General features: G+C 38.0%; 1 protein-coding gene across 5 annotated transcripts in view; it reads right to left on the bottom strand.

The window, feature by feature from the left end:
- Positions 1-215: 215 nt before the first annotated feature.
- baiap3 (BAI1 associated protein 3) overlaps positions 216-14,952 on the bottom strand; it is a 139,163-nt gene continuing 124,426 nt past the window's right edge. For 4 of the 5 annotated variants that reach the window (XR_012401186.1, XR_012401184.1, XM_003198157.7 and 1 more), the window contains exons 31-34: positions 14,549-14,669; positions 10,513-10,636; positions 10,218-10,423; positions 929-1,139 (exon numbers count right to left, since the gene is read on the bottom strand). Coding sequence is in view for 2 of the 5 variants with exons in the window: in XM_003198157.7 (XP_003198205.2) it covers positions 1,036-1,139; positions 10,218-10,423; positions 10,513-10,636; positions 14,549-14,669 (555 nt within the window). In the remaining 3 variants the exon portion in view is untranslated. Of the gene's footprint in view, positions 1,140-10,217; positions 10,424-10,512; positions 10,637-14,548; positions 14,670-14,952 lie in introns of all 5 variants that reach the window. The other variant, XR_012401185.1, reaches the window with a different exon arrangement.

Genomic DNA, 14,952 nt, shown 5'->3' with positions numbered 1-14,952 from the left:
AAAAACACTTATTTTAAAATCATATAAGTATGTCACAAATGTTACCATGTTTAGATCAAAACAAAACTAACTAAAAACTAATAAATAAATAAATAAATAAATAAATAAGTAAATAAATAAATAAATAATAGTGTATGCTTCTCGGTGTACATTTTGGGGTAGGGAGATTATTTATAAACTATAAGTTATATAAAACATCCCTAAAGTGTAAAGTAACAAAGATATCTTTGCACACCAATTTGTTAACCCTGTATATGCCAATAAAATGTCCTCTGGGGTGAGTCAGATAACCTTAACATTTAAGATATAAAGAGATCAGATGCGAAAACCTCTAAGTGCGATCGGAATTTTTCCTCTAAAATTAGCATTTTCAAAAGCTTCTATGTATAAGTTGAGTAATTTCCCTTTTATGTCAATTAATATGTCATTTTTTTATTGTCTTTAATGTGAGATAAGTGAACATAAACAAAAGGATTCTCAGAAAAATGCTTATTTTAGAAGACAATTTCAACTTAGAGGTTTTAGCATCTGAACTCTTCGTATGTTCTCTGATAATATTTAATAACAAATTTAGTACTGATTAAGAAATATGTTTTTGCAGTGAATCATATTTATCTGCATTGTGTACGTGGCCTTGCTAAACTGCCTCGTGTGCAGAGATTCTGTTTCATTTGTAGCATTAATTGAAATTCCTTAAGTAAACTTCTGCTTATTTCAAAGTTCAAGTTCAAGTCATAATCTAGCGCTAATATACGGATCTGAATTCAATTCAACTGAGAAATCTTTCTTTCAAAATAGACCCTTCTACTACTAAAATCTATGAACAATAAGCTCCACCAGAGAGGGCTTCGACATCAAAACAGCACATGTAGAGTGCTGAACAGTGATAAAATACTGATCTTTAAACTTTTTTTTTTCTTTTTCTTAAGGACAACAGTGAAAAATACATTTAAAAGTGTTTGCATTTGAAGAGTGAACATAGTACAACAGGTAAAAAAGACCACCATCAGAAATACGTGCACTACATTGGACACATTACTCTTCCTCCATTGACTTCTCGATCTCTTTCAGCTTGCGCACAAACTCTTGAGCCTCTCTGTCTCCCATTCTTGCCTCCAGCATCTTCATGATGGGCTTCTCTGTGTAAAAAAAGAACAAACAAGAGTCAGAAATGAATCCATCAGAGCGGACACAACAATAATGTTGAGGTGGCAGACCTCTCGATAGGGAATGACACGTGTAATTGGAAATCCTTTCAAGAGGACAGGCTGCAACACACACCAAGCACCAAGCGATGCTGACAAAACAATGAAATCTTAGCAGCGCTATTCTTTCAGGCTCTCTTTGAAACTTGGAATGATCAGTAGTGTCATTGTAACTATAGTCACATTTCAAATCTACTGTAATATTATGCATTATTCAAGTTCCTGGATAGTAACTTTGCGCCATTTGTGCTTATGTTTACTTATGATTGGCATTGTTATTAAAATGTTTCATGATCTTTTGCAGTCTTTCTGTTGATTGAAGTATTTATTTTTGTTACAATGCCAACTAGCAGACCTCACAGTATAAGGTGTATTTGGTATTAGGCTATTTAACAGTGTTTTTGTCTAAAATTGCTCCATGTCCACTGCTGATGCTGATGATTAATTATAAAGCGTGCCTGGCATGCTGTCCCGGGAGAGAGCCCTGAGCTCAGAAGATCCTTGAATCCAGGACCTCCTCCTGTTTGCAGGGCAAGAGGGGAGTTATTTATGGCTAACGACAAATTAGAGATTGTTATGGAGAGATATACTGCTGACTGAAGCCTGGTTTATACCCGATGCATACATTAGTTCACCTGAGTGCGCGCTGCAAATGTGACGTCATCGCGGAGTTTGCGGAGGTTCACTTTGGGTGCACGCGACATGATTTCTGCCGGCGAAGCGCATGATTTTTTTTTTTTTTTTTTGAGACAGGAGCGAAGAGTGAGCGAGGCGCCGTATTTGACTTGAGTTGAATGTGAATCACTTTGAAGAGATTTTGTCTGAAACAGATCATAGAGATAACCAGATGATCAGTCATTTTTGGCTAGACATTACAACAGCCGTGGGAAAGGAGGAAAGTTTTTTTACTGTTAAAAAGTTCGGAAAAACCTGAGGGATAAGTATGTTAAAGCCAAAAGAGACCATGGCAAAAGTGGATACCCAGGTACACAATTACAGAATATGTTTTTCCACCAGTCATAGCTTTTACACGGATGTATATGTTACGATTTAGAATTACAAAACAATTTAATTGTTACTAAACCATAATTAAGGAACAAATTATTTCTTTGATATTTATTCATTCATTTTCTTTTCAGCTTAGTCCCTTATTTATCAGGGGTCGCCACAGTGGAATAAACCACCAACTTATCCAGCATATGTTTTACGCAGCGGATGCCCTTTCAGCTGCAACCCATCTCTGGGAAACATCACTCATACTCGTGCACTACATACAATTTAGCCTACCCAATTCACCTGTACCGCATGTCTTTGGACTGTGGGGGAAACCGGAGCACCCGGAGGAAACCCACACGATCGCAGGGAGAACATGCAAACTCCACACAGAAACGCCAACTTACCCAGCCGAGGCTCTAACCAGCGACCTTCTTGCTCCATCATCACTGCAAAGTGATGCATCAAACTTTAATTTTAAAAAATCTTGAATGGTTATAAAAATCTTTATAATCATTGAATTAATTTATAAAAATAATAAAAACAATTTATTAAAAATATTGGATATTAATGATATGACATGGTTCTGGAAACTTTCTAATTCTCTGTTTATCTGTCTGACTTTACGGTGGGTTTCTTTTTCACTGCCCCCTGTCATTTTAAAGAATATCACAATGGCAAACGCAGCAAGTATAAAAGCCTCGTCTGTTTCGTGAGGAGCGCGTGCAGTCAATGGAGGTGTACGATGCGGCACCAGGTGAAAGTAGAAATCCAGCTTAAGAGTGCATCTGTGGTGCCAATTTGGTTTGGTCAATGTCTTTGGACGATGGGAAGAAACCCATGCGAGCACTGAGAGAACATGTAAACTTTGCATAGAAACATTGACTGGCCTTGTAAGAACTTGACCCAGTGACATTCTTGCTTTGAGTCAATAGTGCTAACCAGTGGGCCACCGTGCCACCCTAATGAGGAAAAGGGAGTCAGAGTAGGGATGGAAGGGGGGATTCTTCAAGACAAAGATACCTGAGGTAAGAAACTCTGGTTATTTACGTTGACTTAGGAATCATCAGATGTTGATGATGGGGAATCATGTGTTATAGCTAAAGCGGAACCAGCTGTGGTCAATCATAATCATGTGATACTCTTGAAATTAGTTTATAAATAAACTTCTCTTATTTCTATCATCCACACTAAAACAATTGAAAACACGTTTGTTCATGTACTGTGCATGGACGTATTATTTTCTTTTTGTTTTTTTTAACCATTGCTGCAAAATGTTGAAACTGCTATCTGTTTCCAATGCTGAACAGCAGCTCCCAGTAAACATTTGGCCCATTTCCACTGAGTGGTATGGTACTGTTCGGTATGCTTTTATGGCCGTTTCCACTGTCAAAGGGTACCTAAAAGCCAACCGTAATATATTACTTTTTGGTCACCCTCTGCAAAGGGTACCTAGCATGAAAAAAAGGGTACCAAAAGACGGAGTTAGATACGCAGCTGAATGCTATTGGTTTGCAGAGAAACGTCACTCACGGAAGCTAGGGGAATGGATGACCCGAGCTCAAACAAACCTAAGTGTCGTCTTGATGAACAGCCACAAAGCCAAAAAGAACAAAATCTGCTGTGTCCAGTTGTTGTAAATAGCCCGTCTAAAAGTGTGAGCGGTTTCGCTTTCTCCAGAGAGCTCGCGTGCGCGTCTATATTTGAAATAAACTTCTTGAGCCAATATTGATAATGCGCATGATCATTGAAGCACTCTGATCTCCAATTGATTCAGGAAAAAGAACAAATGCGAGAGAAGCATGAAAAAACAAAGGAAAAGCCAGAAAAAAACTAGCAAATCATGCTTCTGCAACCTAAAACATGAACAAACTGCCATGTTTAACTATTATCATCATCTTTTGGACTGATCTGAATTTAGAATGACAGAATTACTTTCGAACAAGAGGTTACATGTTCTGGTAAATAATAAAGTCACAAATGAGAGGTTTGCACTGACTGGACTATTTTGTGTTGTTTTTGAACGCAAATAAGCACTAAATGTATGCTGTGTTTGTATTTTTTCTTTAATTGGTAACACATAGGAGACTGTAAGGGGCTGTATGTGTTCATATATGTTGCATTTTTTTATTTATTTATTTTATATAATTGTAGACATTACAGTAGGCTATTTCGCAGATCATTGGTCTGCAGTTATAATCAAATTATGTTCATAGAAAAGTTAGTAATAAACATTTATACACAAGTATATATGTGAATAAAGTATATGTTTTGTGAGAAGTGCTTCTGATATCATATGTGAACGACCCGTACGAGTTACTGGGACATTTCCTCAAGTAAAAATGACGTTGTCTAAAACTTTCTGTCGTACACCACGCCCACCAAAAGGGTACCCTTTTGACAGTGGAAATGCAAGCTTGATAAATGTGACCCGTACCGACCCATACTGTACCGTACTGTACGTCTCAATGGAAACAGGCCAATTCTGTGTCCATAGAAGAGAGGCAATAAGGAGCATGTACAAACTGAGATTAATAAGTCAAAACATCTCCTTTACAATGTCGTCAACCACATTAGCTTAATTGGTCACATGACTAAAATGTGTCATCGTTTTCGAATTTTCCATTTTTACAGTCCACTACAGCTCAAAAATGGCACTTTCAAATTTACTTCAAAGAGCGTTTTTAAAAGATACATTTTCATTATCTAAAGAAGCAGGATGGAAGGTCACAATAAAAACAAAAAAAAATGTGTTTTTAAACAAAAGCATATCAGTGTGTACATGGCTCTAGTAGTTTGTATGCTTAAAGGGTTAGTTCAGCCAAATAGGAAAATTATGTTATTAATTATTCACCCTCATGTCATTTCAGTCACCCTAGACCTTTGTTCATCTTTTAAACACAATTTAAGATATTCCAGAAAAATTCAAAGAGCTTTTTTATCCTCTATAAACAGCAACAGTCTTGAGACATTCAAAGTCCAGGAGGAGGAACCAAAAACATTGTCAAAACATTTGTGGGCAATTTTTCAACTACGGCACTTTTAGCCTTGTGAAGTTGAGTAAAAAAAAATTACGTAACATAGCCTCATAAGTTTAAACAATTTGACTAGTTTTAAGATTTGTAAGAGGACAAACTTAGATTAAAAGAGAAACATTTTCCATCATGAACTGAACAAATGTCATTTTCACCACATCTCAATATACAGCTTATTTCAAAATTAAATAAATTACGGCAGTCAAACATTGTCTAAGATCATTTTTTGTATCTTTCCACAATATATATATATATATATATATATACACAATTATACATTTGTCAGTGAAGTAAGATAGTTGTATGATGAATTGAACACCTGTCACACCAGCCTGATCTCACGAGAAAAGGTAAGTATTTTACGTTTTGCCAGTTTATTGGCTAATTTGTAAAAATTCGTACGAGTTCAGTCGTATGAAATTTTACGATTTTAAAAAGGAGGCGTGGCACCTAACCCCACCCCTAAAACCAACCGTCATTGGGGGATGAGCAAATCGTACAAAATTGTACGAGCTAGATCGTACGAATTCATACGAATTAGCCACTAAATCAAAAAGTTACGAATTGCTGTGAGATTGTGTTGGTCACACTCTAAAATTGAATATTAATTTGGTAAAGAGTTTATTAGAAAATAAATAAACAGAATTTTTTTATTAAATAGAGCATGAACTTATACACTGTGAATACACTTTTAATGTGTGATGAGAACTTTTTAAATATATATTTTTTTAATGTGTGTGGTGATGGAAATGGCAGTGGTGGAAATGACATTTCAACAGTTTATTGTCAAAAAATAAAAAAATAGCACCGATTAGCTTTGAATTGATACTAGCCTTTCATGTATACAAAACACTCTTATTTAACTTAATTTTGTTTGGTTTTTAAAAACATCTTTGAAGGTACAGCATGTTTGGAAATGACGTAGAATAAATGTATTTCCTTATCAAGAAATATTAACCTTGATTTTTCTTCAAGTGCTGTTGATAAAAATTTAAATTCCCTCCATCTTAAACATGTTCTGAAATAACACTATTCATTTTCATAGAAACCACCTAAATAATCTTTCACACAAATGTTTTAAAGCGACATTGCAGCGTTGTGGCGGAAATGACACTGATACTGTATGACAGCTTAATTTGTATAAAAAATATTATTGATAATAGTCTCACATTAAATATAAAATATTAAAATTATTTCACTAGTGCTTATTAGAGATACATTAATAGATACTAGATAAATAATATTTTAAAATGTTATTTTCATTGTTGAAGTTTAAGACTCTGGGTGTGCAACAAGGTGAAAACTTTTGTTACAGAGAATCCTAAAGCACTGAATGATTTTGACAACATTTTATGTATATTTTTGGATATATGATCAAAGGACTTAAAAATGTCTGTAGTTGAAGAATTACCCTTGCATGATTACAGTTGAACCACTGAGGTAACATTTTGACAATGTTTGAACTTTAAACATTACAAGACCATTGCTGTATATGGGGATGAGAGAGCACTCAGATTTGATCTAAAATATCTTAATTTGTGTTCTGAAAATATTTAGGTAAACTAAGCTTTTAATATCTGCTAACACTTTATGTCTAATTCCCTCAACTGACAATGTACTGACATGAAATCTAATTATTCTCCCAACCTTAAGACTTTTGATAATGATGATTTGACTTCCAGTGGTGTGACAATTTAAAAATCAATGTGTAAAACTGAGCATTATTAAATCAAGTCACATTTATGTACAGTGACTACCAATTTAATAGCCCATATTGACACGATAGCATCACACAGTTGAATGACCCAATGGATCCATGCTTTCATGTTGTTCCATTTGAATCCTGCAGCAGAAATCAATGTGTGAAGTGCTTTTTCAGAACATTTTGTTGGTAAAGGTGTCATTCTCTAGTTGGTTTCCCATTCAATAGTGCCTGTGCAGTTCATTTAGTGCAGTAAGTGGTTCTAGATTTTTAGATAGAATAAATTAGCTTTCTCCTGTTGAACAATAAACAAATTTTAAAGCAGCTATTTACAACCATAGTAAGAACAAAATATGCTATGGAAGTATATTTTGGAATATTGCACAAAAAATACTAGAATAGTCAAGAGTGCATTCATTTTGGAAATGTGTATAAAAATGTATATGCAAAACTAAGATAAACTTTTTTTTCGATAAGAAAAATTGTGCAGAGACTATGATGAAAATAAATAAAACAACATAATAAATTCCAGCATGCACATCAAAAAAAATCATGTGATTTTGTTTTAACAGATCATTAGATGCTCACTCAAAAATGGGCACGATAGGATGGCATTAATGGACAAACCAGCAAACCAACAGCTTTCTAAAACATCGGAAATGTTGTTTCTGGTCAATTCCCCCAGGCAAAGTACATAATCACAGTGGTTTGGTATTATTATTTCACACAACTGTCTTAAGTGCACTCTCAAAAAGCAGTCGTGCTCTTCCAAAATCCAGTTGTGACATTCATTGCATGTCCTCTTCATCATCTTCTCAGACACAAACTATTCATCATATAAGAAAAAAGGTCCAAAGTGACCTAGTGCAGCATTTTTTTTTCTTTTTATTATTTTGTACGGGTGGGCAATATGTTGGCTCAGGGGTTAGCACTGTCACCTTACAACAAGAAGGTCACTGGTTTGAGTCCCAACTGGATTAGTTGGCATTTCTGCATGGAGTTAGCATGTTTTTCCTGTCTTCAGTGTGTGTTTCCTCCGGGTGCTCCGGTTCCCCACACAAGTCCAAAGACATGATCTTTCCGTGAATTGAATAAACTAAATTGGCAGTATATGTGTGTGAATTAGAGTGTACGAATGTTTCCCAGAACTGGGTTGCAGCTGGAAGGGCATTTGATGTGTAAAACATGCTGGATAAGTTGGATGAGTTTATTCTGCTGTGGTGACTCCTAATAAATAAACGAACTAAGCCGAAGGAAAATTAATAAATAAATTTTGTACTGGTTAATCAGGAGGTGACGATTTTGGCTTTGACTCATTAAATGGAAATGGTTCTTTATTCACAAATGTTTTATGTGATGTTTCAGTTTTGCGCATAAATCTATTTCACATCTTGGATGGAAACATAGTCAATGACTGTTTTTTTTTTCCTAACATTCTTCAGCATATCTGTGCTTGTGTTTAAAACAAGATAGATACTATTGGAGAAGGAGTAAAATGATGGCAGAATTTTTGGATGAACTTTAATGTGTATTAATGTGTATTATTTAATATTAGTTACCTTTTAAACGTACCATGGTAAGATGTAATTGTGAAGGCTAACTATACAGATTACATTTGTTTTCTTATGTGTGTTGATGCCGGTTTATAACTGATTGGTTTGCGAGACAAGAAGGCTAATGTTAATGCAAAAAAATAAATAAATAAATAAATCTACAGCACAGCACATTTACATTCAGACTCTTCTTTATAGCGGTACCACAGATTGTGTAAGTAAAACTATTTCCTATTTTTTTTCCCTGATTTTATAAGTCCTAACACATCCATTTTATTCAGATAGAAATCACTTGACTGGCGTAATCATATCATAAGTAGACATTTCCCAGAAGGACTTGAAGGTACCACCAGCGTCAACCCTAATCAAACACATCTAATCCAGCTAATAAAACTCTTCAGGATCCCTAGAAAATTACAGACAAGGCTTGATATAAACTCTACAGCGAGGTACATTGGGTCTCCAGAAGCAGAATAGTCCTGATTTAAAGGCGATTTTGTGACTACTCTAAGGGCCTACTCACAATATGCCATACGTACCGTGCCCAGGCCCGTTTCCCGGATCGTTTGAGAAGTGTGAGTGCACTGAATCTGGCTCAAGCACGGTTCACTTGGCCGGCCCTGGCCCGGTTGGAAGAGGTGTGGCTGAGCGCAGTTCACTTGGGCTTTGGCGCGGTACACTTGTGTGTGAGTGCAAAACGCGCCAAAGCCTGAAACTGAAAGCAAGACGTGACTTTTTGAGGGGCTGTTTCATATGGATTTATTAATCATTCTTACTGTTCAGTGAACGCAAACTGCCGTAGTTTATTAAAGACGAGAACTCCTCACAGCACGACAGCTGCGTGCCTTCAGCAGACCTCCTCATTCCTGCAGCACAGGAGCATTATGATTGTTTTTGAGCGCCAAAAGCGGCGGATCTGTTCAGCGAAATATCTGACTGCATGTCCCCGCATCCCTAAGGACTGTTTTGCGAAATATTTGATGGCATATCAAACGACTAGAGAAATCTCCACTGTGCTGCTGAGTGAAAGAGCGCTTCTCACTGAACAGCGCAGCAGCGATGACGTAAGCCCGTTTGTGGTGTGAGCGCGGGCCGTCGGGGGAGACGGGAGGGAGGACAAGCGTGCTTTGGCCCAGTTCGAGGCAACTGCACCTAGTGTGAGTACGGCATAAGTGAAGCTTATTTATCAACTAATTTTGAGAGGACCACATGCTTATGATTGCTTAACTATAAATACCCTAAGTTCCATATGACAGCCATCTTTATTTGGAAGAATCTCCCCTTCTACCCCTACTCCTCCTCCTTTCCTAGATGGGTGGCATGGTAGTCCAGTGGTTAGCACTGTTGCCTCTCAGCAAGAACATCACTGGTTCTAATCCTTACCAAGCCAGCCGACATTTACACGTTTTCCCCGTGCTCACGTGGGTTTCCTCCGGGTTCCCCGGTTTCCTCCCACCATTCAAAAACAAGCATCTTAAGTTAATTTGCTAATCCAAATCAGCACCATAGACATGCTCCTAGTAGTTATCTCTTAAGAGTAATCGCTATTTGTTCATTAGCACCTACAGCAGGGGTGTTCTCGAGCTCAAACTCCCCTCTCGCCTTGCAAACTGGAGAGAGCTCAGGGCTCTCTCGTGGGACAGCATGCCAAACAAGCTTTATAATCAATCATCAGCTAAGTGTGGACTCTTGAAAGGAGGAATATAATAAAAAGGGCAGATTAGCATACCGCTTGGTTTTTGACGGGATAAGTGCAGGATGACGGGTTGAAGGGTCTTTCCGGCAGGTGTGGCACTCGGTCTGCCCGGCCAGCAAAAGTCACTCAGTGGAGCCACCGCCTCGCCAGCGAAATCATTAGTGGATAACCAATCATAGTCCATCACAGTGAAGGTCAGACAAGCACACCTGTGCCTGTACTGCTCTGGGCTGACGTGACTGTGAAGAAGCAAACGGGGTCAAAGGGCTGTTTGGGGTGCTGGGACTAAATAGCAAGTTTTCAGGAAGGCAGACGATCTGGTACTCACAAGTAAAAAAGCTCATCAAAAACAGGGTGCAGGGTTTTGAGCTTTACTTGGGTGCGCTGACTGCGAGCAGTGGGGAACAGATGGTGAGGACACAGCTCCACGATGACAAATGGGTCGCTGAGGCCTGGGAAAGCAGACGTTTGAAGACAAATTTAATAACGAAAAACAGCAAAAGACTATAGTGCAGTGGTCTCAAACTGGATTCCTGGAGAGCCGCAGCTCTGCATAGTTTAGCTTCAACCACCTCCAGCTCACACCTGCTTAATAATCTCAAGTAGTCTTTAACATTTTGATTAGTTGGATCAGTTGGGTTTGATTAGGGTTGGAGCAAAACTTTGCAAAGCTGCAGCTCTCCAGGAATTTAGTTTGAGGCCTATACTATAGTGCAATGCAATGCCACTCTGAATAGTTGAAATATAAAGGTGTTAGGAAAGCCAATTGCAATTCAGGATAGAAATATTGAAATGTCATCACTATCCTTTACATTTTAAATACTGAACATTGTCATTGTAAGTCAATAGTAGATTTGAAGAATCCGAAGAATCCTTTAACTTTATGCAAATAAAGAGCAACTTTCTTGAGCGACAGATAATAAGACCATCAGCAGAGCTTATGTGATCCTCTCTCAGCTTGCTTAGAGGCTGGTTGTATTCTCCTTGCTGTAGAACGTTTGCAGGAGGTCACCACTCAGACACACAGGCAGCTACAAAGTCGCTGTTAGTGTGAATGAGACATTAGTACTATATGCTGATGTTTTGCTGCGACGTTGCGAAAATAGTAAACTAATTTTTAAATTAGGTACATTTTGATTGACAGCTTTTTAAAAGCCCGAACCCGTTCATAGCCAGACATTATTCAAATGTGCACATGCACACAGCTCTTTTGCTTTTTTTTCTAGAACATTTACAAGAGTCATTTATATGTTTTAACATAATTTATTTGTAACAAATGAAGGCTAAAGGCCACTTGGAAGTTGGAACAAATAAATAGCATATGTCCTCTTTAACATAGTAACATCTCAGCACTCTAAATAGGCCTAGGTACACACACTTAGCCTTTAAATTGGCCGACACACCAATGAAAATAAGTCTTTCCTAACAAATGTAATTAAAATAAATTCAAAATTATGACGGGTATTTGGCAATAACGAAATTAAGATAAAGGCTTTGCGAGACTTGTTTCGCCACTTCTCTTCACAATCTGGTCTTAAGGCGACGGTGAAGCTGAATAATAAAAGAATAGCCTAATGCCAACCTTAGCCTGTATACTCTGTCTACATTATGATTTTATGGCTTAATTGATATTTATTTATAATTTAAAAACCCTTTACTCACCAAGATTTGGCTAGGTGTTTTTGTGGAGGAACATTATTGAATCCACTGGCTTTAGCGCAGTCCTGCGCTCAGGATGGTGCGTCCAGCAGCACCGAACACCCTTTCACTGCTGCTTCTGCTACAGGCCGTGATGCATAGTTCTGCAAGTCTAATTTTGCAAGTTTTGGGTAGGATTGTTTGTTCATCTTTTACCAGCCAGGAACGTCCATCTAATTTTCCATGGCAGCAGTTTCAATGTAGCGAGTGACCTCGTCTTTTCACCTGTCAGTTTGCTGTTTAGTGCTTTAACATAATACGCAGTGTATGAGCGACCGCCGAAATCCCTTAACAGCTAGAATGACCGTTCTCATTGAACTGGTGGCTGGATTGACCGCAGTAAAAATTTGCTCTTTTTAACTTCTCCGTCATCATTTGTTTCACCTTTGCAGGGATGGATTTTAATGTTGTAACTAACTATTTGATTACTTTCTCGGGCTAATTGAAATGCATCACATGACTATTCATTTACCTACTGCGCAAGCCCAGCCCGACCCGACCCCGTCTAAAATAAATAGAAATCAAATCCGAACCCACCCAAACCCATCAGGTTCGGGCAAAGATCTTCAGCTCTACTGTCCTGCATAGTTTAGCTCCAACTTACTTTAACATGCCTGGCTGGAATTTTCTAGTACCTAAAAAGAGCTTGATTAGCTTGTTCAGGTGTGACTAATTGGGTTGGAAATAAAATAAGTAGGACACCCCCCTCAAGGACCGTTTTTGGACACCCTTAGTCTAAACTCATTTAAATAAAATAACACTTTAAATAGTGTAAAATGCCTTTATGCAAAACAAAAATATAATGTATAATGTAATAAGTTTTTTTTTTAATTATAATAATCATTATGATATATAATAAGATATAAAATATTAAAGGCATAGTTCACCCCTACCCCCAAAAAGATTCCAGTAGTATCTGGATGCAGACTTAGATTTGCAAGCTGAAACTGCATATCTTAGAGATAGCCTCAGAGCCAATGCACTCAATGGTGATGTCACTGTGAGAAGTAGGGTTAGGGGTGGGGTTAGGTGTGCGCATTAAAAGTATTGCATGCAGCTCAGCTTGAAACTGCTCAGAGTCTGCATCCAGACCGCTCTCAAAAATGTACTTACTATTTACACACCCTCAAGTGGTTTTAAACTTTTTTGAAGATATTTTGAAGAAATCTGCATAGCATTGACATCCATAGCAGGATAAAAAAAACAAATGCTGTTGGTTACAGGTGTGCAGTTTTCTTCAAAATATCATCTTTTGTGTTCAACAGAAGAAAGAAAGTCAATCAGGTTTAAAACCTAAGTGAAGAGTGAGGAAAGGATGACAGCATTATCAGTTTTGGATGAACTATCTCTTTAAAGGGTCACGAAACACCAAAACACATTTTTTGAGCTATTGACAGTCGTATATGTGTCCCACACTGCTAAAAACACTATTAGGACACCTATATTTCACTAAAAAGTGTAAATTGGTTGTTTTTGCGTTATTTCAAGCAAATTCGTACTTCCTGTTTGAAACGAATTTTTGAAGCTGCGTCACGGTCATGACATAATAGCGTGTATTCCAGCGTGCAGACTGGACGTCTGTGCCAGAGTGTGTCTTATTACCTCTTACAGTGTGATGCATTAATGCATGAGTAAGGCTTGGTTCAAACCAATCAGCGCGCTCTATTGTGCAACTTCATTAATATTCATTAGTGTCACCGTCTTTACACCACAGAGACGCCACGTTGTGTTGGCAAAACAAGCGTGAAGTGTTGCTTTTACAGTTTGCTGCCATTAAGTTTCGTTTTCATTTTCTCTCTGTGAGAGCTCAGACTCATGTGTGGATTAACAGTGTACGCGACGCGCGACAACAATAACTTACGTGTCTAAGGAGGATTATTGTTTACCTGAGAGCTGTTCTCATCTGCAAACGCTGAAATCCGGATTCCGGATGTAGTCTTCTCTTCAGACGCGGCTCTAGTTGCTGGTGATTGACCTGTCTCTACAGATTTGGTAAGTGAGCGACCAGTGCTCTTTGTTTATTCAGTTTGTTCGTATCGAATTAAGTTAACTATTGCACTGAGGGCAAACATGTTAGCACCGCATTTCGTGACCGGAATAACACATGAGGCTTTCTGACGTTACCTGCCGTGTGCGTCTAAGTTTCCGGGAAATGCGGAGTTTTTTTTCTGTCATTCGCCGTGCGGTATCAAACATTGCATGAAAAATACACGCTTAGAGCAGATCCTCGAATCAAATATCGCGTTTGTCGCGAGGGACATGAATGAATTCCCTGAATGAAAGAGCCAAACTGCAGTTAAAGTCCACCAGTTAATAATTTGGCAAATAATTCCACTACAGATGTCCATGTAGGTTAAACACCATCTCTTTCTCCTGTGTGTGTATTTTGACTGAAACTCGCGCGTGCCCAAATAGACACTCCCACACCCTCCCACATTAGTTCCTCCGACACTCCCCCCTAAACAGAGCTGGACACCCCCACTTTTCTGACTTTTTCCAAAGTGGAGGTGTGAAAACACCCTGCTGAAACGAGGGGGTTTCATGGCCCTTTAAATGTAAAGATATATGTGCAGTGGTAAATATAAAATAAAGGGAGCATGCCTAAATAAATAAACATAAACACTACACAAACACAGTGTTGCGCAAATAAATTGAACCAGGTTTACCGTTAGCATCCAGGGCTATGAGATCAGCTGCATGCAGTATCTCCACGGTGAGTCTTTGCTCAGGGGCATCGTAGTAACATTTCACACTGATACGACCAAAGCGACTGTGCTTTAGGATTCTCTGTAAAGCAAATGTGCATATGTTAAAGATTATCATCTATAGCACATAATACACAAGACAAATAACACATTTTGTCAGAGTAAGGGCACCACAGACTCTCCCCCCTCCTCCAATGGTTTGAAGATTGTGTCAAATTATACATAAGTAGGAAAATGATGCTACTTTCTGAGACTGAACAATTTGTAAACTCAGCGTGTATTTTTTCATGTATGAGGTGATTTTAGATAATGCTGGCTTCAATTCAATCTGAAGGCGTTCATTTATGTTACCAGGATGACACCAC

Source organism: Danio rerio, chromosome 3 (assembly GCF_049306965.1).
Source record: "Danio rerio strain Tuebingen ecotype United States chromosome 3, GRCz12tu, whole genome shotgun sequence".
Taxonomy (NCBI): domain Eukaryota; kingdom Metazoa; phylum Chordata; class Actinopteri; order Cypriniformes; family Danionidae; genus Danio; species Danio rerio.
This window is presented reverse-complemented; position numbering and strand designations above follow the sequence as displayed.